The 24,366-nt window shown below is 39.3% G+C and overlaps 1 protein-coding gene across 6 annotated transcripts in view; it reads left to right on the forward strand.

Moving 5' to 3' along the window:
• Positions 1–758: 758 nt before the first annotated feature.
• The window catches only part of IBTK (inhibitor of Bruton tyrosine kinase), a 61,279-nt gene continuing 37,671 nt past the window's right edge, over positions 759–24,366 (forward strand). For all 6 annotated transcript variants that reach the window (XM_065681367.1, XM_065681369.1, XM_065681370.1 and 3 more), the window contains exons 1-9: positions 759–891; positions 10,416–11,076; positions 14,091–14,187; positions 15,962–16,086; positions 16,592–16,702; positions 17,888–18,058; positions 18,984–19,101; positions 20,941–21,121; positions 22,365–22,488. In XM_065681367.1, coding sequence (XP_065537439.1) covers positions 10,753–11,076; positions 14,091–14,187; positions 15,962–16,086; positions 16,592–16,702; positions 17,888–18,058; positions 18,984–19,101; positions 20,941–21,121; positions 22,365–22,488 — 1,251 coding nt within the window. In that variant the 5' untranslated portion in view covers positions 759–891; positions 10,416–10,752. The remainder of the gene's footprint in view (positions 892–10,415; positions 11,077–14,090; positions 14,188–15,961; positions 16,087–16,591; positions 16,703–17,887; positions 18,059–18,983; positions 19,102–20,940; positions 21,122–22,364; positions 22,489–24,366) is intronic.

Consider the following 24,366-nt stretch of genomic DNA (forward strand, 5'->3'; position numbering starts at 1 on the left):
GTTTCCGTGTTTTATAAAAAATAATGTGTCATTGTTTTATAAAAAATAATGTGTCATTTTTCTTTTACTCTGTGCACTATGCTACGTACTGCTTTGTACATTATGTTAGGTACTGCTTTCTTCAGTTCCCAGCTACCCACCCTAAACCACCCCACCCTAATTCTCTTCAGATTTAATCGGTAATATAGAGCATTTATTACATCATCCAAGACATTAATGAAAAAGCAGAAATGAGCTGAGCCCTCACGGAGTTTACCTGAAACACACATTAAGTGAACCATAGGTAACTACTTCACAAGAGCTTTCGAGGCCTGCTGGAAAGGCGTGGCCTCACCAGAAACCCGTCCCCTCTTTCAGAACTGGACACGCTGCCTCTCCCTTGAAGGCTGAAAGACAAAGGCACTGAAAACACCCCAGCCTTCTCCCCTTCACCTGCTCTCTCCCCACTACGGCACCCCATTCCTCACCCCAACAACAGCCATCTCCTCCCTCCCCCTGCAGACCACGGGACTGCCCTTCAAGACAGGCCCCGCCCACCAGACCTGCCCCCTCGCCCGCAGACCCAGCCTATCAATCAATCCGGGCTCAGCCACGAGGGGCGAGGTTGAGGTGGTAGTCGCAGCCAATGGACTGGCGAGGTGTGGCAAAGCTGCTACCAATCGGCGGTTTGCTTCTTTGGGGGTGCGGTGTTTGCCATTCCTGCGCCCGGCTGTGGGGTGCTGGCACCGGCTGTCGCTGCCGCCGCCGTCACCGTCACCGCCGCCACCTGAGGTGTCGCGGTAGCCGCAGCAGCCTGGCCTTGCCTTTGTCCCGGTGTCACTGAGGATGAGCCCCCGCGCTGCTCAGCGCGCGTCCCGCCCTGCCCGCCCGAGTCCATTCATCTAGCGACTGGTGAGGGGCGGGCCGCGACCTGCTGATGTGTCCGGAGAGGGAGCAGGGCTGGGGGGCGTGTGTCAGTGTCATGGGTGGCACTGCCGGCGGGGACGGGACAGTACTGCGGCGGTGGGGGACTGCAGGAGTGGGGAGAGCCCCGGGCAGGAGGGCCAGCCGGCCACGTAGGATGATGGGAGGGGACCGGCTTCGAGGCGGAAGAAAAGTGGCTTGGCCGCCTGTTCTGATAAGTCTCTTCTGACCCTCGTCACTTCCCGGCTACGTGGACATGTGTAGTGGTAGTCAAAACGGCCGCCTTCCCCTCTGCGTGCTCATGGCCTGTGGCTGGTTCTTTGAAACGCTTCAGACCTTCTCCCTGTTCACACTGGCAGCGGCCCTTGCCAGATTTCCTTAGCTGGAGATTGCCGGCAAGCCTGTCGTGTTATGACTTTGTGGGTGGTACTCGTCTGTGGCTTTTGGTAGCAGCTGTCAGTGTTGCCGGCTTTGAGCAGCAGCGTAAGCACTAGAGAGCTGAAATCGTTAGCTTAAAAGGATATTTCTATGCAGTCTTTTTAGGGGCCAACCACCAAACCTTTGAAATCCAGACCTTTTGTTGGTGACATGGTCAGTGCAATTGTCAGTCTTCATGGAAATTGACTGCAGTTTGTGGTTTATAAAAAATAATGGTCAGCCAACAACATCTGATGTGGATATTAATTAGTAATATTGTACCAGAAGTTCAGAATTAATTCAGAAAAGTCAGCTTTTCCTAAGAGTTGATACAATTTTATATCAAAACATATACATATATATATGTATAAAACATATATATATATAATTTTATATATATGATATACAGTTTAATATAGTTTTAAGTGTGGTGAAATTCTAGAATAGACTTGTGGTTCACTGCTCTTGGCTTATCTTCACATTATGTTTCAATAAAAATTGTTATTGTGGAAATGCCCTCACTATAATTTTGTCTATATCACTTTATGTTTTATTTCATTTTACAGTTATTAAATGCGAGTAGTTGTGACTATTTCTAGATATGCCAAGTACAGTATTTCAGTGTGTTTATTTCATACTGTTTATGTATTGTGATTCCTAACTAATAAATGTGCTATGACGTGTTGCAGCTGAATTTAGCTACCAGTGGTATTTTGGTGTTTTTTTTGACAAGCAAGTCTGCCTTTAATTGGCAGTGCTTGTTAGCACTGTTAGGGGCAAATGGATTAGTTACTGCATCACTGAATGCCTCATCCCAGTAAGGATTATGCTATTGTCACTGAATGCGGAAGTTGTAGAAACACTGTAGAGAACCTCTAAAGGTCGCCTGTGCCAGGGGTGTACTTGTGCCAAGTGGTGGCACAGAGGCCCTGGCCCTGTAAATGAAGTAGCTTGTATCTGCCATGGCCCAGGGGACATAGCAGGCATGTGGAACTTGGTGTTTTTAAAGGCAGGTTGGTTTTCCTCTATAGCTTTACTTCCAGGCAGGTCATATTCACTTAAACAAGTTGCTTGTTGTCTAGCCCATTTTGAGAGCCTCACTAGCATTCAATTTATGATTTGAAAGTTCTTCCTGGCATACAAACTTAACCTTTTATGACAATTTAACAAATGACTACTTATCCCACTCTGAAGGGGTAAAACGGACAAGAGCTGGACAGGGCTTTGGGTGACATGGTCTAGTATGAGGTGTCCCTGCCCATGGCAGGGGGGTTGTAACTAGGTAATTGTAAGGTCCTTTCCAACCCTAACCTTTCTATGAGACTATGTAACAGCTGTCTTATTCAAACACACTGTGTTGTCTGTAGAAACCACAGCTGAAGGAGAAGATAGATCAGTTTTCTCAGCATGTACTCACAGGTTGTTTTGGAAACCTAGTAATTCTAGTTTCTATTTCTAAAGTTTTCTTCTACTAACCTACTTCTTTTAAACCTTGGTATCTCAGCTAGAGGCAGCACTCTACCCTATGTGTTTGTGTATTGAGAACAACAGAACTCTTACTTTCTGTGCCTTGTGTTGCGCTGCTTCTATAACAAAAATAATTAGCTGTTTAAAAGACTCTGGGAATGTCTGACTGCTAAACTACTCTAAGCTGCTGCATAGCTTACTCTTACCCTTTTCGCATTGTATATTCAGTCACTTCTCCCCCCCCCACCCCCCCCCAATTATATTGTATATTCAAATAATATTGTTAAAGGGGCTGAAAAGACTAGATTTATGCCCAGACTTAAACAAATGTGCAGGGAATTTCTGAACAGGTGTCCTGGTTTTGAGCAGCAGCAGTCATTTTTCTCCTTCTTAGGAGCTAGTACAGTGCTGTGTTTTGATCTTTTGGCCTTGGAGCAGTGGTGATAACGCCGGTGTTTTCGGTTGCTGCTCGAATGTTTGGTGTGGCCAAGGACTTTCTGAGCCTCATGCTCTGCCAGGGAGGAGGGGAGGCTGGGAGGAAGCAGAGACAGGACACCTGACCCAAACTGACCAAAGAGGTATTCCATACCACAGCACATCATGCCCAGGATGTAACGGGGAGTTACCCGGAAGGGTTGGGACTGGAGGGTTGGAGAAGGTATCGGTTGGTGCTTGGCTGGGGGGAGTGGGGTGAGTTATTGGTCGGCTGGTGTTGAGGTGTTGTATTCTTTCCTCTTGTTATTTCCTTTAGCATTATTATTATTGGTGGTAGCAGTAGTGGTTTGTGTTATACCTTAGTTACTGGGCTGTTCTTATCTCAACCCGTGGGAGTTGCATTCTTTTTGATTCTCCTCTCTGTCCCTCCAGGAGCAGGGGGAGGGCAAGAAGGGGGGGAGTGAGTAAAAGAGGTTTGTGGTTGGGTTTAAACCACGACAACAGGTTAAGCTATCTGTGAATAAGTAATCTTCTGAAGAGAAATCAGTAGTCTAACTGTTCTGTGCTGCTTATAGCTGAAAGCTGTATATTTATCTAGGAATTCCTGTGTTTCCTTGAGGATATGTTGCGTAGCGCCAATGCTACTTTTATTATATTACTACCCAGCTTTGATTTGCTAGTCACTTTTGTCAGACTCTAAACTACTACTTTAATATGTATTAGTAAAAGTTGCCTTGAGGTAACACTCCAGTCAACAGAAAATCCCGGAAAACAGCAATATGATAGCAAATTCCCATGGCTTTATTTCTATAAGCTTTGGATTTATTTTATTTTATTTTATTTAGTTAGCTTACTAATCAAGTAGTCTGCATGGTGTCTCCATAATTTTGTTTTGAATACAGATATTTTCAGGATTTTCATGCTGTTACGATTACAGGTCTTTTGTGAGGTTATGAAACATGTGAATGGACCAACTTGGAAAATATTATTAATTATCAGCATGCTTGTTTAAAAAACAACCCCCCTTTCCACTCCACCCTGGAAGTCTTTGAGATCTCACATTACCCTTATAAGGATGGACTCTGTCTTTATTTAGCGACTTACTATCAAAACGAAGAGCAAATGAATTTTGCACCTTTTGGAAAGCTATATTATTTACCCTGTTCTTTTTTTTTTTTTTTATTTTTATTTTTTTTAAAGGAGGAGTATTAGGATTGACCAGGGAAACTCTAGGCTTCTTTTATGTGGAAAATAGAAACCATTATTTAGTTCCATTTTTAGGAGAGCCATATACTAGGCAGTTTTTCACCAAGTGCATCCCAGGTGCAACTGGTGGTTAGCGAAAAATCAGTGTCACATAGAAAAAAATCCAACAGGAAACCAGTGAAAGGGATGAGGTTATGCCAATTTAAAGATCAGGTAAGGTCTTGATAAATGCATTCTTAGTAAAGCAGCTGGGTTTCAAGGCCATGGCACTAATTTGAAATTAGTTATTTTAATGCAGAGGACTTGGAAGATGCAAAACCAGCGATCTGTCTTCAAGTGGCACTGAGCTCTAACTAGCTGAATCTCTTGTTTTCTTTCACTTTGACACAAGACCATTGTCTCTGTTAGGATGAAAACAACTACTACAGCAGCTGCTAGCTACTGCCTTGGAACTGGTATCCACATCTGTATTAACCAGATTTTGCTAGAACCAATAGTGAGTAGAGGCTTTCACCAGGAAGAATTTGGAAGACCACAGATAAGAATTCTAGTATCACGTGGGCATCCCAGACTGAATGCCAGAAACATATATTGAAACTGCCAACCTTGTCATAGGGGTTGGTTGCTATCAACCCTTTTACTCATAGCACTCTTGTATCTTTGATCCAAAAGCATGCAACCTCTGTGGAAATAAATTATAGAAAAAAAGAAAACTGTGAATGTGTTGATGGAGAACATGATCCCACAGATGTGGAAATGAGCAGTCTAGTATCTGCCTATACGTGGTAGCTTGTGATGCCTCTGTGCTGAACGTCAGTGTTCTTCTGTTCATCACAAATATTTGTGCTCAATATGCTCTGCCTTCACTGGGTTTGTCTTCTGAAAGGCAGTAATGAAGAAACAAATGCTTAGTAGGAGGTCCTAAAGCTGCCTTGGTTTCATCATCTTTTCTTCTGGGCTTAATTTTTGTGAGAATTCATATTACAAGGAAACGATTATATATATATTTATCTATTCTGGGAAGTATCTTGGATAACAAAATAGGTAAGCACTAACCCACCAGAAGCCCCATGTAAGCAACTTTGATATGCAGAGATATTTCTGGATCTCCACAGCGGGAAACATCTGCCAACTTGTTTCATTTTTCCCAGTGATTAAACAGAATCTTGAGGTTTCACATCTGCCTTTTGCTGTTTGCAGAAGCTGAAATCTACTACCATAATTATCCTTAGTCCTTAAGGTATTTGTTAGCTTAGTCTTATGTATGTGCAGCTTTGATTTTAGACTTCTTACAAACAAGTGCCAAATATTTGCCTATTTGTAGTGACTTCTTGAAAGAAACTGATTTTTGAGACAGCCGCAGTAGGTAAAGGTGTGCTTTTTCTGCTGCAGGAATTCTTCCTCCGTAAGGTCAGATGACACATCTGACACTCTCCTTCTTGTGTGTCTGACTGCTGTGGTGCAGTGGTGCTTTGCCTTTCTGAGGAACTCAGACTCCTGAACTCAGTTTCAGGAGGCAAAATACCACATACACTTTCTTGCTGCTTGGGAATTCCTTCCAAGTTGGTTGTAATCTTTTAAACTTTCCTGGGCTGTGAACTTGTATAATACGTATAATACTCATGTCTCTAAGAGAAAATTCAGAAATCTGCTTGCTGCTGAAATAAAACATCTGTAGGATGCTCTGAATACTACTCCAATTCCTCATTTTTTTGGTGACTTTTTTTCTATAATGAATATGTTAATTAGGAATCAGTTTTTAATAAGACCTTGAATTCCAAATGATGCCTGTTGTATCATAAAAATATTTAAAAGATGATATTTAGCTATATATGTCTTTAGTAATTACAGCATTAGGAAGACACTGGTATTATGACATGAATAGGATTAGAGCTGAGAAGCCTGCAGAAATACGTAACACCTGCAAATAAAAACAAATACTCATACTCAAAAGGGCACCATATTCTGGACATTTAAATTCAATGTGTAAAAAATGCTGGTGCTGTTCCTACTTTGTGCTTATTTTGGGTGCTGGTTTGCAGCTGGAACTTCATATAGTTTTAAGCATTTGGACAGCACAAAGGTTTTCACCCAGACATGAGCATCAATTCACAAATTTAAAATTTCAAGGTTTCATTTGAAGACTTCCTTTGTATTTAAAAATAGTCAGATCTGATTATTAACCCTTTTCATATGTTGTAATAACATGATAGTGGGTGTTACTGGCATGCCAGTGTTTATTATGGAGGAGTAAAATCTTGATCGATGGCCTTCTGTCTCGAAACTCAAGGTATATGTATGGATGTACTAATATAGCTTCTAGTGTTGTAATGTTTATGGTAAGGAGGGCTGGGTTAGAATGACCTTTAAATAAATAATTCAGCGGAGTCATATTTCACATAGTTGCAGTAAAAGTCATCATAATGGAGTATGAGTTATGCAAGGTTATATTTCTATCTAGTACCAGACTTTCTATTCTTTTAATGTGTGGTTTGTTTTTCACGGTACTTTATTGTTTAGACTAGAGCTCAGGTGTTTTAAAGAAGTTTTTCTCTGGCCTTTCTGTTCCTTTTTTGGAATGTCACAAGGGTTTTTTGGAACCAGGCTTTGCTTTCTTGTGAATTGTTTTCTCATACAATTCAGTGTCTTGAGTAGGTGTGTATCTGCACCAGGGAAGGTATGGCACGAGGCATGGCAGGGCTGCTTCCTGGGGTGCCATTTCATACCAGTTTACCTAACAGATGAGTCTATTTTATGGTTCCCCTGAATAGTTTTCTTTGTCCTTTTTGTTTTTACTTTTCTTTCTTTGTAGCACTAATAGTAATGTCTTAATGATGAATTGTATTTAAGATTTGCTTTATAAGGCATATGTAAAATTAATGCTTCTTCCACAGCATCATTTTATTGCCTAGTGGCATATTGATGAAACACGACAAATTAGTTTGAGGATAATGGCACTTCTGATGCTTTTCCAATAGCTGTCCAAATATTTTTTTCCTTTAAATGATTGCTATTTAGAACGGTGTTTGATGCACTGGTAATCTAAGTCTGCTGATACTTTGAGTCTGTCACACTTTGATTCCTTGGAGCAGCAAGTCAGGCTGTATTCTTGAAACTAGAGCTTTGTTTCAAGCTTGTGATGGTGACTCACTTTACATTATAGTCCGAGGCTTTAAAGAAGGTGAAAGGAGAAGCATCCACAGAGGTATATTACACTTCTTGTGTTGCTGCAGGAGTTTTTGTGATGGTAGTAAAATAGCTTATAGAGTAAACTGAAGCTTGCTGTGACAGAGCTAAGCTAAACAGTTCTGGTCAGTTTTGATTTGAAATATTTCTGAATGTTTCATCTGGTGAGGGATGAGGGGCTAAGTTGTAGTGAATAAAAAATACTTTTTTCTTCCCCCCATCCCCCCCCCCCAGCTTCATTTGCCTGTTTTTCATTTGCCTGTTTGAAATTGCTTTGAAGGTGTATACCAAAAAACTTCTGATCTGCACATTCTGATTCCAAGTATTTAATTCCTTCTGAATGAGGTAAAAAAACCCCTCAACATTGAAGATTTTGTCATAGAATCATGGAACAGTTAGGGTTGGAAAGGACCTTAAGGTCATCAAGTTCCAACCCTGCTGCCATGGACAGGGACACCTCACACTAAACCATCCCACCCAAGGCTCTGTCCAACCTAGCCTTTAACACCACCAGGGATGAAGCATTCACAACTTCCTTGGGCAACCCATTCCAATGCCTCACCACCCTCACAGTAAAGAACTTCGTCCTTATATCCAATCTAAACTTCCCCTGTTTAATGCTTAACCCATTACCCCTTGTCCTATCACTACAGTCCCTAATGAAGAGTCTCTCCCCAACATCCCTATAGCCCCCTTTCAGATACTGGAAGGCTGCTATAAGGTCTCCATGCAGCCTTCTCTTCTCCAGGCTGAACAGCCCCAACTTCCTCAGCCTGTCTTCATATGGGAGGTGCTTCAGTCCCCTGATCATCCTCGTGGCCCTCCTCTGGACTTGTTCCAACAGTTCCGTGTCCTTTTTATGTTGAGGACACCAGAACTGCACACAATACTCCAGGTGAGGTCTCACGAGAGCATTGTAGAGGGGCAGGATCACCTCCTTCAACCTGCTGGTCACACTCCTTTTGATGCAGCCCAGGATACGGTTGGCTTTCTGGGCTGCGAGTGCACACTGAAGCCTGCTCATGTTCATTTTCTTATCGACCAACACCCTCAAGTCCTTCTGTGCAGGGCTGCTCTGAATCTCTTCTCTGCCCAACCTGTAGCTGTGCCCAGGTGTAGGGCCTTGCACTTGGCATGATTAAACTTCATAAGGCTGGCATCAGCCCACCTCGCAAGAGTCCCTCTGAATGGCATTCCTTCCCTCCAGCATGTCAACCGAACCACACAGCTTGGTGTCCTGAGGTGTTTAAATACTCTTAGATTAGAGATGGTTGGGTTGGTTTTTTTCATAAAAGTTTAGATTCCATTACTAGTACTTGCTCTAAACAGATTGCTTTCAGCTTGAAGGCCATCTTGATAATTAGTGAAATAGGAGAAGGACTGGGATTTCTATTTTCTTTTCCAAACAAAATAATCTGTCCCTGACAGTTGTTTGTAGGTAGAGACATTAACAAAATGTGGTTATACACTTATTGCCTGAAAAGCAAGGGAAGGTAAGCTTGACAGGCTTTTTTTTAGAAGGGGTGGGGATCAAGGAGTGGAGTGTGCACATCTACAATAACTGCTGAGCTGGAAAGATAGCAGGGTGGGGTTTTTGTTTGTTTTGTTGTGTCCCCCCTCTCCTCCCAAGGATTTGTTAGCATTTTTAGTTTTATTTATTCAGCTTTCATGGTGGCATTGTCTAGCTTCTTTTGCAATATTTTACTCGTAGATAAAACAACTTTAAATTACAATTTTATAGCAAGCAAAAACATCAAGGATGGTTGACATATGACTGAATATTATTTCACTCACTTTTGCAGCTTATGCTTGAAAGATTGAAGTGTGATGTTTTTTGGGACCAAGTAGCAGTTCACATTAAGTTAGGCAGTGTATCAGTGATGTATATAGTTCACTTTCTCTGTTTTAGATAGGTTTATCTGTGATTTTTGTACTGGTGTCTGCACTTTGTGTGCTGTAAACCTTTTAAGTATAACTGCGCACGTTTAACAGGCTAGATGATTGCTTCTGTCAGGCCTTCTTTAGAGAAAGATGGATATGCTATAGGTAAGAATGCACAGATAAGCAGAAATGCTGTATGCCCCAGACTGTGAATGTATTTTAATGTAGAAGAATTTATATCTTTGCTGCCTTCTCCTTCTTCCTCCTTTACCCCTTCCAACTTCAACCTTTGCTTCTTCCCACCTGTTTGAGGAGCTTTAGACATTAGTCCTGCAAGAGTGCTGGCAGCCTGAATTTACATCTCCTGTATTGAAGTTGCTTTGCTTCATTCTGTTGCTATCATTCTTGTCACCATTGCTCTGAGACTGGTGGAGAGGAGCCTTCCTGGTGATTCTGTAGAAGAGACTTAGTAGGGAGATGGGTAGTCATTCAGGCCAGGGAAGAAAAACCAGGGAGCAATTGTTTTTTGCAGTGGCTAAGAGAAAATGTGGTGAGCTCTCCTTCTTTCTGGGTGTGACAAAGCTTCTGTTTGATAGCCAAAGATTTGTTGGTGGGTGATTTTTGGATTATGACTTTGGATACAGTTCACATGTAAGCTTGAAGATTTATGTAAAAGAAAGGGAGGAGATTCCTGCCTTTGGAGGCTGGGGTGGGGAATGGAGTCATGGTCTTTTAAACTGGCTGAATGCCTGAGTATAAGCTTAGATGGCGCAGGGTAGGTCAGTTAACCCTTGCCACATTTCTAGCTTGATAGGCATTTAGATTGCATATCAAATGCAGGGGAATTCGTAATATATAATATAAAGTGCAGGGGATTTATTTATTTTTTAATTATTCTGTTCTATTTTGCTCTCTTCCAGGTCTCCCTTGCAATTATGGAGTTTTAGAAGAATTAAGGTAGTGTGGAGGGGGAATCCCCCTCTGCACACTTGAGATAGTTCACTTTTGGAATTTTCTATGGACAAGAATATTTGTTATATAAGATGGTGAAATAAGACTTCTAAAAATATATATTTATAAATATTTATTTGGATCAAGTGCCAAACACAGCAGTACAAATATTTCTAATGGCAGCTCAATAAACTGGATTTGCATCCTTGGAATTACAAAGTTTTTTTAAGGCACTGTGTTGTGTACTGAATTGAGTGCCTTGATAAACTTAAGGGCTGTTCCCCTTAACGAGAGGAGTAGGTGAAAATGAATTCTCTCATGCCAGAGTGCACTTCAAAATGTCGATCTCTACAGCATGCTTTGGATATTATTTCTGTGGTAACCAGAGGAAGCGAAGGCCAGATCAAGGCCTTTCTCTCTTCTTACTGCTACAATGCTGCAACTATAAAGGATGCCTTTGGTAGAAACGCTCTACATCTTGCTTCATCTTGTGGCAAAAAAGGCGTGCTAGACTGGTTGGCTGAGACCAAAGGAGTAGATCTCTCAGTGAAAGACAAAGAGTCTGGATGGACAGCTTTGCACAGAAGTATATTTTATGGATACATTGATTGTGTTTTGTCGTTACTGAAGGTGAGTGATTTGCAGCTGTAATTTCCATCATCTACAATTTTTAGATATGTATTGCTTATGTAAAAGGGGGGGGTTTAAACTTGACTGGAAGTCTCTTGAGTGTTGTCTTACTGCTGTGTTTAGATCACAGTGTATTGATTTACTTCAATGTTAACTCTGTGTTTGTAAAAGACGTCTGCCTCTGCCCACAATTAATCAGTACTGACTAAGGATTGCTGATTAATTGTGGGCTTCCTTGAAGACTGTTTTGTGTAGATGATATTATGGTTGGGATCTGAAAAGTAGAGAGCGATCAGACTAAAGATGCTATAAAAATAGACTCTTCAGTAATTATACCAATTAGCGTTTTTAGAGAACATAAAGTAATGAAAGCTTAAATGGAGTTATAATTAGAAATGAATCTTAACTTTTGAGTGAGAAGCACTTTAAGATATGGAACATTTCATTAAGCAAATCCCCATTTCATTCATATTTTAACGAGGGCTTTTGCTTAGTGCCTCTCATTCCTTTCTCGCAATCTCTGTTTCTTCCCTACCACTTAGCAAGTTATATATATTTTTGATTGCTTTTCCTTCTGTTCCTCCTGTCCCAAGTACAGCAAAGGGAAGATTTATATATGGCTGAGATGTTCAGGGTCCTTTTAATCATGTGAGAAAACAAAATATTTGTGGTTTAGGGTTACTTAAAAGCTGACCTTTTAAGGCAGATAATTTTCTATTTTGAGTTCAGTCTTTTTACAGTCATGGCATTTGTAAACGTAAAGCTCTCTGCTTTCAACAAGATTTTAAGCAAAATTGGTGTGGATTCTGGGTTTTGGGGTTTTTTAATTCTTGAAGGTCTGGTAACTGTTAAGTATGTATTTAATGTGCTGTACCCTTACATAGTGAGGAAGTTTTCATTAAGCTTGACAAAAGTAGGTGTTTGTATAGGAATTGTTCATAATTCTGTTCTCTAGAAAACTGGAAACTGTGTATGTGAGGTCTGAAAAAGTAACCAGTCCCCTAATGCGTGTATATCTGTATTTTTGATAGTTGCTTACAGGAGGCCTGTACAGCTTTCCCCAGGTATATTTTTCTTTTCTCAGTGCATAAATGAATGACATTTTTCTGATAGCTTTGCTGATATTCTTCTGAGGAGCAGAATGACACTCGTGAAGAGTGATCTGCCTCCCAGTTCCTTAACTGAAGTCTCCCTCCTGTACTGTTTTATTGTCAGATGCCTCAGTCATTATTTTCATGGTCTTTTGCTGTACTTGTTTCCTTATGTCCATGTCTGTCTTGTTTTGGGGAGTCCAGACCTGAACCCAGCACTCCAGCTGCAGCTTGCTGGTGCTGAGTAATGCTGTAGTATGATGAGTACCTTCTGGCAACACTCACATGCAGCCCTGGATGCTTTCACCATTCTTAGCTGTGAGGACGCATTGCTGGCTTGTGGTCAACTGGTTGTCCACCGGGACCCCCAGCTCCTATTCTGCCAAGCTGCTTTCCAGTCAGTTGGTCTCCAACTGTATTGGTGTGATGGGTGGTTCCTCCCCAGGGCCAGCATTTGCATTTCCCATTGTTAAGTTAATGAGATTCCTCTCAGCCCATTGCTTCAGCCTGTTAAGGACCCTGTGAATAGCATCACAGCCCTCTGGCTTGTCAGCGACTCCTTTTGGTCTTGTATCATCATCAGGCTTGCTGAGGGTGCACTCTTTCTGGCATCCAGGTCATTAATGAAGATGTTAAACTGTACTGGTCCCAGAATCAACCCCAATCAACTAGTGCGAGTGGCATATTTCTGTTGTGGGCTGGAAGCAGTTATGATTTACTCTCAGACTGTACTTAACTACAAGTTTTGCCACACAGCAGTTAGGGCTTGTTTTTAAAAATTCTGACCATGTGGATGCCACTGCAGCCTCTGTTCTGCTTGTAATGACTTCTACAGCTGCCAAAGAGAATATCCAGCCACCTGTTAAATCATAAAAATAAGTTGGTCTTTCTGTCATGCAGTGAATTAATACCAGCACTGTTGCTAGTATGGTTGCCTTTGTAATTTGGAGAATGTTTTTGTTGTTCTGGCTAGTGTTTTTCCAAATGAAGTTATGGGTTAAAATCCCTCCTGCATCTGTGGCTAGCTATCCTTCTGTCATGCTTGAAAGACTTGTGCTCCCTTGATTTTTGTTTTTCATGTGCTTACCTCTTAATCATGAGATTCTGTAAGGTTTTCCTTTTTTATTATCCATGAGCTAATAGGTACAGCTGTATATCCTTTAGATTCTGCCTGGGGATATCTGCAGTTCTTCCCTTCAGGGGCGTGATTGATGACACTTGACTTCCTTAAAACCATTGTTGGTGTAAAAGCATATTTTTTTTATTATTAATAAAACAGTATTCACAGAGAATATCTTCCTGTCTGAGTTCTAAAGGAATGATCTATTTATGCTTTGTTCTAAAGGAATGATCTATTTATGCTTTGTACTTCTGAAGCTTCCCTGCTGTTCCTGGTCTTATCTGGCCATTTTGTCCTCTAGCCTAGGAGCTGTGAACCACTGTTCTCTGCTTGTTTTCAAAGAGTACTTCTTAATTTTTATTTTTCTTTTTAATTTTTATTTTCTCACTGCTTAACTTGCCAAAACTGATTCTGTAAACATGCCAGTGTAAGAAAACGTGTTGTCTGAAGCTGGTAAATGCATTTTCAGTAAATACTTGCACTTCCTAGATGGCTTTACTTTATTTTCCTTTGTGTTTCACTGATTAAATCTTATTAATAATTATTCATAGAATAAAATCCCAGTTAATAGAATAATACAATATGTACATAGTTGAACAGGTTTGCACTGTTGCTGTGGGGTGTTTTGTTTGTTTTTTCTTTATCAGTCTTGCTTACTGTTTAGTTGAATCTGAAGATCGTCTTTTATTAGTACTAAACTTCAGTTGAAGATATGTTTAGCTTCTTAAATGTTTACCTGACTTAACTCAAGGTGTGGAGTTAAAATTAACTTATGTTCTTCTCCTCCTCTCCTTCTCTTTCAGCATGGCGTTAGTCTCTATGTTCAGGATAAAGAAGGCTTATCAGCTCTGGATCTTGTGATGAAAGATAGGCCAGTCCATGTGGTGTTCAAGAAAACTGGTAGGAAATCAAATAGCTTAAACTGTGTTTTACAAAGAGATATATCTCAACAATTAATGTGTGTAATGGCGTAGACAATGTTTCCTGTTTCTAATTAGGACTGTGTAAGTTACGAGATACCTGAAGATGCAGGGTCCCTCATATCATAGGACAGCAGGTATAGAATCTTGGCAGTAGACATAGGATGCACTTGCGTAGCAAAAATGGAGGAATGATGACTGACTTAGAGGTTTTTAAAAAGGGTCTGTGGGGGGGAGAGAGGTTAAAAAAAAAAGCAAATGGTATAGTAGGTAACCTAAATTGGTTGTGGAGACTCTATCCTTGGAGATACTCAAAACGTGAGAGAAACGGACCTGGGCACCCTGCTGTAGCTGACCCTAATTGAGAAGAGGTGTTGAACTAGATACCTCCAGAGGTGCCTTTCAACCTCAATTATTCTGTGTTTTATATATTTTTTGTAATATATTTATATATTTAATATATACTGGTTTTATATATTATTCATATATATTCTGTTATTTATATATTATAGTGATATGACAAGACGTAATGGTTTTAAACTAGAAGGGGATAGATTTAGATTAGGTATTAGGAAGAAATTCTTTACTGTGAGGGTAGTGAAACACTGGAACAGGTTGCCCAGTGATATTATGAGTGCTCCATCCCTGGCAGTGTTCAGGGCCAGGCTGGATGGGGCTTTGAGCAACCTGGTCTAGTGGAAAGTGTCCCTGCACGTGGTAGGGGTGTTGGAACTATGTGATCTTTAAGGTCCCTTCCAACCCAAAGCATTCTATCATTTTTCTCCTTTATCTCAATTCAAGCTGTCAGAGAGACTTCCATGTCTTTGAATTTGATAGTTTATATCACTTCTGTGTCTTTTGTGAAAAGAGAGGAAATATGTTCTTTAATCTTCAAAATGATTTTAGACAAGGTAGCTTGGTATAAGCTAGTTACAGTAGTTCTAAATATAATTTCTCCAAATAGAAAATGAGCATGTAAGAATAACTCTGAGCACACAATATTTTTCTTTGACAGGAGATTAGTCTTTCCAGTAGTTTTTAGTTATTTTCATGCTGTTTTATACTTTTCTACTCCTTCTTTCCTCTTTTCTCCATGTTGTTCAGTCTTATGGTATTGTGAAATTTGGGGTTTTTTTCAGCTTATTGCCAGTCTTAGTAAATTTGGTTACACTAAAGATTCGGGTATTTTAATTTCAACTTGTGAAATATGTTAAAATTCTTTAATCTTTTTAATAGTGATGAAATGTGATGAAATTTGCATCGATTTGAGCTTTTTACTCAGAAAATGGTGTTCAGATATCACTAACTGAGAGATTATTGGAAAAAAAATCTGAAGTGTTATTTTTTGGCTACACCTCTGATTTGAAGGTGTTTATGGCTTTCATACATGACAGCATAAACTTTTTTTTGGTAAAGGCTTTTTACTAAACCGAAGGAAAGCATGTGTAAGCTAAGGAAGTAGTAGTTGTCTTCTGAAAACTTAATAAGTAAATCTGCTGCTGAGGAATGTTTGTGTTTTCTGCTGCTGGAAAATATATATAAGTAATGTTGATCATTATACATTATTAAAATATTTTGTCATAGTACCTTCTTGTAAGAATAGCTATTTTTAAATTTTAGTTCTATGTAAAAAAAACAGCTTTGCTTATCAAATTTTAAATAAAAACAGCAGGAGCTGCTTCTCAAAGTCACCAGTATTTGCACAATACTGGTAAATTTATAAGCTGCAGAGAGATTTTTTTTTTTCATTGCAGATCCCACAGAAGTCTACACTTGGGGAAACAATATAAATTTTACTTTGGGTCATGGTGGCCAACAGGGTAAACATCATCCTGAATTGGTGGACCTCTTTCCTCGGAATGGCGTGTATATCAAACAGGTATTCTTAATGTATTAAATAAGCATCTTTCCTGGTGAGCTTGGAGGGGTGCGTGGCGGGGAAACAAGTATCAAAGGTGTTATCAAGTTTTCAAAGTTGTCATGTTAAAAAAAAGTTGGGTCTGTGGAGTTTTTTGTTTGTTTTGCTGTTTTATTCCTCCTCGCATCTCTTTTCCTTTCTTCCTAGTTATTTCTCAGCAAGCATTTTCCATTGATCTGGCAAGCAGCTTAAAGCAGCTAAGGAGTACTAGAGTAATAATATATTCTTGCTGTTCCCCCCACTATCACCCTCAATTAAATCATGGTTCTTTATTTTGGTGGGGAGAATGTGTCGTGCATTTTTTTTGAATTTTAATATTAGTATCTTGTATTTTCAGAAACAGATCTTTATTAAAGCTGGACTTCTTCACAAAGTAGTTTTAGCAGGTGTTTTCAGGTTACCCAGGAAAAATGATCTGTCCTCTACTGCTTCCTTCCCACCCCTTTTTTTGTTCTTTTTCTTTCAGGTGGTACTCTGTAAATTTCATTCCGTGTTCCTTTCCCACAAAGGTCAAGTTTATACATGTGGACATGGACAAGGAGGACGCTTGGGTCATGGTGATGAACAAACATGTCTGGTATGCCATCTCATGAAGTGTAGCATGTGGCATGATGTTTCATTTATTTCAAATAGCATATCTAAAAAGTGAACTAGAGTTTTTGTGAGTGTACTTTCAAACTGAGTTTGCTGTTGATTTCAAGCAAAACCCCTTGCTCCCCACCAAATAACAAAAACCCCCAACTTCTCTAGTACTACTAGTGAAGTGGCAGAGAATAGAAGAACGTGCATTTAAATATATTTTAAGATAGCTAGATACTGTGGTCACATTTCTGTGTTACGGCTGAGTTGTTATAAAGGCTAGTCGATTCCAGACAAGGGCTGGATTCTTAAATAGGTTTGTGATATGTCAAGGCTGGCACAAAAGAAACAGCAGTACTGTAGAGCTGTGGTGACATGAAAAGTCATAGTAGGGCTGTTATTACTGGGTTTGCACAACTGTAAGTGAAAATTCACCTACTGTTTTATTTTGAACAGTACATGTTGCAATATGCAATACCAGAATATAAGACTAAGATATGATGACAATACAATTCTTAGACTTCAGTATCTTATCCTGTGCACACTTCCTGGTAGTGTTCATTAGGTTTGCAGCACAATGTTTTTTTTAATTTGCAATATTGAGTTCTGACAGAAATTTGCTATTATGTTGCTGGGTGTTACAGTGAAGACTGGAGCTTGATTCTTAACGCCTTTTTTTTTTTTTTTTTCCAATTGCAATTCTATGATATTAGGATTTTTTACAAATTGCTGTTTGAAATTAGCATGTTACCCAGGTGAATGAGGAGAACTCACAGTAGAGAGTGCATGAAGAGTCAAAGATACAGAGGTGCTTCCTTATTCAGTGGAATTTTCTTAGGATTGTCCTGTATTCTGAAAGGAGAAATCTTATAACTCATGGTAATTTGAAAAGAACAAGAGAGGTAATAGTTAATATTTGTCCAGTTGTCCTGAAGATATAATTTCCAGCCAGATTTCAAAGCTGTCATCTTCTCTGATAGCAAAGAATACATTTAAAATGAAAGTCTTACTGCATTGGATTTGGTAATTATGTTATTGAGTGTATTATATATTCAAATGTGTTTTCATCTGTAGTTCAGTATTTATTTATGACTTCCTGTTGGTGTTCCTTTAGTTTCATAGATGACCACTGGTTAATATCAAACCAGAGTTACCTTTATATCAATTTTTTTTTCTTGTTCAGGTTCCGAGACTTGTGGAAGGCTTAGCTGGCCATCAGTGCTCCCAGATAGCGGCAGCTAAGGATCATACTATTGTTTTAACAGAAGATGGATATGTTTACACTTTTGGTTTAAATACTTTCCATCAGTTGGGTATTCTTCCTCCTCCTTCTAACTGCAGTGTTCCTAGACAGGTAAAAATAATATCAGTCAAGGCTTAGTTGTTTAATTCTTTTAACAGAAAGTAAAAGGTGGAGATTGTGGAAATAACTTTTAAACTTTTCCAGGACCATAAAGTCCAATTGAATTCAGATAAAATCTTGATTCTGTGTTACCATCCATCTCTGTCTTAAATACATAACTGTGTCCTGATTGAACATCTTAGTTTGTGACCTGAACTGTACTAAAGTTTGTAGTGCCCAGTCTGATACAAGGTACAATTGCCAAAAACCCTTTTCTTCCCCAAATCGTTCTGTAGCTGAAATGACATAAAAGTAATAGATACGTATTACTTGAGATTCATGCTCTTTACTTCTTTTGAATCACTGGATGAGGAATCTCAGGGTTTGGTGGCTGTATTCTTGCTGGAAGCACTGTGATTCTGGATTGGTAACGTTTTGGGAAGAAAGGGTATGGACACCAACAATGTAATTATATTTCTATGCTCAATCTCTAATTTTTCTTCTTTTTTTTTTTTTTCTATGTAAGTAAGAGTTACATTACCTTTTATTGAAGGGTGTAGTTCTGCAGTGTGTTTAGGGCATTAGGACTTACAAGCTGAAACTTTTTGGCTGACGCTATTGCAGCATCTGAGTTGTATTTGACTGTTTTGTACGTGACTGCTGCAAGTCTTGTTCAATATCATGCATATGAAGACAATGTAAGGAAATTTGGTTATAGTTCTGATTAAATAATGCACCAGGTTTACTACTTTTTGACACTAGTGCTAAGTGCTCCACTTGACAAACCTCTGAAATAATTCTGACTTATTAGGCTGTATGTGAATTGTTACCAATGCTTCATTCTTAATGACTTAAGGAGTTAAATGTCGGAAGTTTGTACCTGTGGAATTCACCTGTTTCTGCTTAATACTAAGATGTACTTTGGATTTGTGCTTAGGTTCAGGCAAAAAACCTGAAAGGTAGGATGGTGATTGGAGTGGCTGCAGGCAGATTCCATACAGTGCTATGGACTAAAGAAGCAGTTTATACCATGGGGCTGAATGGTGGCCAACTAGGTAAGGTAGAAGTGTTCTGAAGGTAAACCCCAGCCATTAAAAGATGTTATTCAAGCTGAAGCTGTCATCTACTTCTTACAACAGAAGCCTGGTTAAAGCTTTTTCTCCTCTCTCTCTCTCTCTCTCTCTTTTCTCTCGCTCTCCTCCTCTCTTTCTCCCCCCTTTCTCTCGCTCTCCTCCTCTCTTTCTCCCCGCCTCTATTTCTTTCCCCCACCAGCCCCATCTCTTATTTAAACCAGTCTCTTCATGTTTCTTTTGAAGAATATTTTTAATTACTGCCAGTCACTTTCACATTTTGAGATGATGGAAGCTGGTCAGGCTTTGCTCTGTTATTTGAACTCTTTATAGTTCTTTCACTATGTATCTTGTGTGGTCCTGCTACTGTAGACTTTCAGGAAACAGAATGTTGCTGCTTGTGTTGCAGGTCACTCCGAGGCCTGCTTGTCTGCTTCTAGCAGTCTGGCTGGTACTGCCCTTGATAAACTATAACATTCAGCTCTCCTGCCTGTGTCCCCCTTTCAACACGCACTGTAAACATGCTACTAATAACTTTTTTCATACTAACGTATCTAGATCTATTTTCAATAATGCCATTAACAGAATCTTTGCTTAACTCAGTATTATTCTGAATGTCAAGATAGAACCTAATAAAAATATATTGCCAGCTAGTGAACTTATTGATTTGTTGTCTGAATGGGCTATTTTAGTTGCTTTTGTCTTTTTTAATGAACAGGTATTGCAATATTGGTTTGGATTTGCATTTTCACAGTTCTGTATCTATGAGCAAACAAAATATTAGCTAGCTCTGGTACTTAATCTGCATCAGTTCTGGCATCAGGTTCAGACACTTTTTTTTGTGTTCCTATGTAAGATAGCAAAGGTATGTAAAAAAATTTTCAGAGAAGTATCTTATTAATGAACATTTTATGGTTTTTTTTTTTTGTTTTGTTTTGTTTTTAATATGTACCCTTCATATAAGTTTGGGTATTTTTTGTGTTGTTGAGACTGAGTTTATTCTGCTGTGCGCAAGGCCCAGTGCAGTACTGTATGGAGACAGTAATTAGATCATGATACGGTCTTGTCAGCTGGGCACTGTGATAGACCTGTGCTAATAAGACTTGACTCTTTAAAATGTTTGGGCATAGCACTACACTGTCATATGACAGGGTTGCTTCCAGCTTTAGAAGTAGCTTTTCTTCTTCTTCCTGGATATTGGTACTCTGATCCACTCCGTGGTGCAGATGTAAGTGCACACAGGGCAGGGTTATGTTATGTGTAAGATTCTTTGGCATAGGTTTCTTTATGCAGCAGAGCAGCAGTGACCTGATTTATTTTTTATTTTTTTAATACGTTTTCAGAGTCCTCACATTACAGCTCCAACCTTGTCCATAGTTTCATGTAACTGCCTGTTTTCATACATGTGCACTTACAATAATTTTTATGACAAGCTTCCAATGGCTGAAATAAGCTTTAGTTATGCCAGTGTGATAGTATTTCTAGTGTCTTGAATTGTAATATGATCTAATAAATGTTCTTTCTTTGGAATCAAAGGCAGTACTACTGCAGAGTTTAACCTCATTAAATTGCTTTCCCTGTAGAATATGCCTTACTTCAGTTTTTGTGTATCAAGTCTGGAATGTTTTCTGGTGTTTGTAGTGAACTAACAAGTGTGCCTAGTGGGTCTCTTGCCTGTCTAATTATTTTGAAGATGAATTATCTAACTACCTCAAAAATCTTTTAGAATTTAGAAGTTCTTCAAAGTAGTGTAGCAAAGTGTCCTTTAAATGCAGAACGTGTGGAATGGCAAATAATGATTTTGGTTGTGTTTGTGTTTTCTAGGTTATCTGCTGGATCCTAATGGAGAAAAATGTGTAACTGCACCTCGCCAGGTTTCTGCTCTACACCATAAAGATATCTCTGTGTCCTTGGTCTCTGCAAGTGATGGCGCTACAGTATGCGTTACTGAAAGAGGAGATATTTATTTACTTGCAGACTACCAATGCAAAAAGATGGCTTCAAAGTATGTGTTACTTTTCTAATTTGTCATGAAGAACAGTAAGGTGAAGATTTCACTGTAGTCTCATACTTGCAAGCTATTTTAAAGACTTTTGCACATAAAGTAGAGATAATGCAGTGCTCCCCTGAGTTTGCTTCATTTGCAGTTCTTTCATATGAACCGCAGCTGTCATTTTTGGGTTTTTCGTTGTTTTTTTGGTTTTCATATATTCTTGTTATTGGATGAGATTAAGTTGCTGCTTGTTCTTTACCAAAGACATTTTAAAAACTGAACAAACAGCAAGCATGCTAAGAGGAAGTATTTGTGCCATAGGCTTAAAAATACTGAAAACTGGTAGTTTTGGTTCCTCTGTTAACCTGAGTTTGCATAAATGCATCTTAGAGGCATTGAAGATCTGCTGTTCTGTTTAATTATGTTGTTACAATTTTGAATCAGTAATTTGAATGAAATTCGTAATTACTGCGTGGATAATAGTATATTATAAAGGGTAGTTTAGGTTGCAGGTGGAACCTTGTGACATCATTGGTGCATAGGCTAAAACCTGCATATAAAACCTGTTGAAAAAACCGGGCCCATGACTCATACATTTGTGAAATAATTTGATACCATTCTCTCTTACTTAGTTTGCAGTAACCGATTAGAAGAGAGAATTAACATTTTTTCCCAGTAACTCCCAGTTAGCTTTTCAGCTTCACTTCACAGTCTAACAGTATTTATTGACATGTGGTAGCTTAATACTTCATTTTCTGCATGGTTGTAAGTGAAGGTGTTGGAACTTGGAGAAAATACCATGTACTGTGCTATTAATAAGAAGCTGAAAAAAGGTAACGTGTGGTTTTGATCAGATTAAAAAAAAAAAAACAAACCCACCACAAACCTGAGAAATGGCCTCCTGAGGTAGGACAGGTCTTTTAATAAAAATGGCTAAACTAAATTCACACAACTATAGTTTTTGTAATGCTGAAGATTGAAGATAAATCTTATTCTGTTTTTCACTTATGGAATTTTGTGAATAACTTGTGGCTATGATGTAGCTTAGAAGCAAAGCAAAAATTACGATCTCCTCATAGTATTTTATTAGCAGTTATATTAGAGAAACTCAACTTCAGTAATTTTTCAGTGTCACTACCTCAACTATTTTCTTTGTTTTTCTTCTCTGCTGCTCTATACGAAAAGGTAACTGTCATAAGTACAACATAAGTACACTGTGAAGAAATACTAATTTAACCTTCTGTGTTCTTTTCAGGCAGCTGAACCTTAAAAAAGTTCTTGTCAGTGGGGGATATTTGGAATATAAGGTAGATACCCAGCATCTTAAAGAAAATGGAGGTCAGAAGGTTTGCATTCTAGCACTGGATGAAGCTGGAAGAGTAAGTTGTGTATTTAGAAATCATAATCATATAGCTAGCTACATACTGATTAATGAAACTTTAAACAGACAGGACAAAATCATGCATGGAAAACACCCATTTGATTTATGTAGAGCTGCTGGTGATACATTTTGATTTTTTAAAGGGCTATGGAAAGACTACTGAAGTAGTGTGCAGTAGTGTATTTTTAAATCTGTGGACATCTGATGGATTTTCAGTGAAGGTATAAATACCTTTGCTTTTACATACATAAGTGGTTACATACCATACATGGTCTGTTTGGGATTTTTGGGGAGGTTTGTTGGGTTTTTTTTGCCTTCCCTGTCTATCCTCTCAACCCACCTACCCAGTCGCCTTCACACGCTCCAAAACAGTCTCTGAACTTGAAGTGTTAGAGGGTTTGCTGAAAAGCAGCTGCTCTGTAGATGTAGATGTCCCTTTTATTGTTGACAACCCTATTTCACCATGTGGTGAATGGTTTAGTATTTATAGTTAAGTGTAGACACTGTGTTGTCTTAAAACTGGAATACTGTGACAGATTTATTGCCTTCTTCACTCGTTCTTTCATAGGGTAAGAGTTTATAGGCTCTTTCAAAACCTCAGGCTTTTCTAGATCTGCTCGCTGAGAGATATGAACCTTCAGTGCCATCTAGTGGTGTGTACAGAAAGGTTTTGTTACTGAAATTCTGCCTTTAAAAATTTAGCTTGCATATCAAAATAGGGAAAATGGGGAGCAGTGGGTTTGTTTTTGTGTGGGTGGTTGTTTTGGGGGGGGGAGGTTATGGTTTGTGGGGTTTTGTTTTGGGTTTGTTGGTTGGTTTTGGTTGTGTTTTGTTTTAATTGCATATGTCTGAATTATGCCTTGGGATGTGTTTGTTGCATCATTAATTTTCTCAGATATTATACACTTCTAGTTCAGTATTTGTTCATGTGAGGTTTAGCTTCTAGCATCTGTAGTATTGGTAGTGCCCCTTAAACATCTTTGGGACATTTCTTTAACGGTAAAAAACTACTGTGTCTTCCTGCATCAGGGGAAATGTGTCAATCTACATTTTGTATACTGGTAAATGCTGGGATCTTTAGTGCTCTTAGGCATTATACATTATTGAGTAAGGAGAGGGGTGGAATCTTAATACTTCTGTTTCCTGAATTAGTGCTTCCTGGTTTGACTTGATTGTACTCTCTTTAGGAGAGTACTGTTTAACTGAGGAAAGAGAAGGCTTGGGGGAGATCTTCCATCTTGAGGGGAACTTGTAAAGAAGAGGGAGCCAGGCTCTTTTCAGTGGTGCCCAGTGACAGGACCAGAGATAATGGGCACAAAATGAAACAAAAGAGGTTCTGTGTGAATATCAGAAAGTGTGTTTTCACTGACCAAGTGCTGGCACAGGTTGCCCATGGAGGTTGTGGAGTCTCTGTCCTTAGAGAGATTCTGAAGTAGTCTGCATGTGTTCCTGGGGAACTGGCTCTGAATGGCCCTACTTGAGCAGGGGGTGTTGAACTAGAAATCTCCGGATATCCCTTCCAGCCTCAACCATTCAGTGATTCTGTGGGCCTCAAGAGAGGGGAAAGTAAATAGGTTACTCGGATTCTTTTGTCCCCTCCTTTTGTAGGTGTTAATAGGTCTGTTCAGGCCCTTCAGTGGGACAAGATGAAAGCCCAATTTCAGCATCACTAATACCATGTCTGGGCTTTACCTTGTGTGGGATTGTTTCTTTATACTTGCTTTTTGGGCATCCAGAGTACAGTCCTGCTGTGCACGCAGTTCTTCACATTTCTGTTGAATATTTCAAAGATTGTGTCTGGTCGTGATCTCCATTCCAAAACCTTGTCTGGTACAGAGAAACTTGAGATCTTTGTCAAACAATTAACAGGAAATGG

The sequence above is a fragment of the Lathamus discolor genome, chromosome 5 (assembly GCF_037157495.1).
Source record: "Lathamus discolor isolate bLatDis1 chromosome 5, bLatDis1.hap1, whole genome shotgun sequence".
Taxonomy (NCBI): Eukaryota; Metazoa; Chordata; class Aves; order Psittaciformes; family Psittacidae; genus Lathamus; species Lathamus discolor.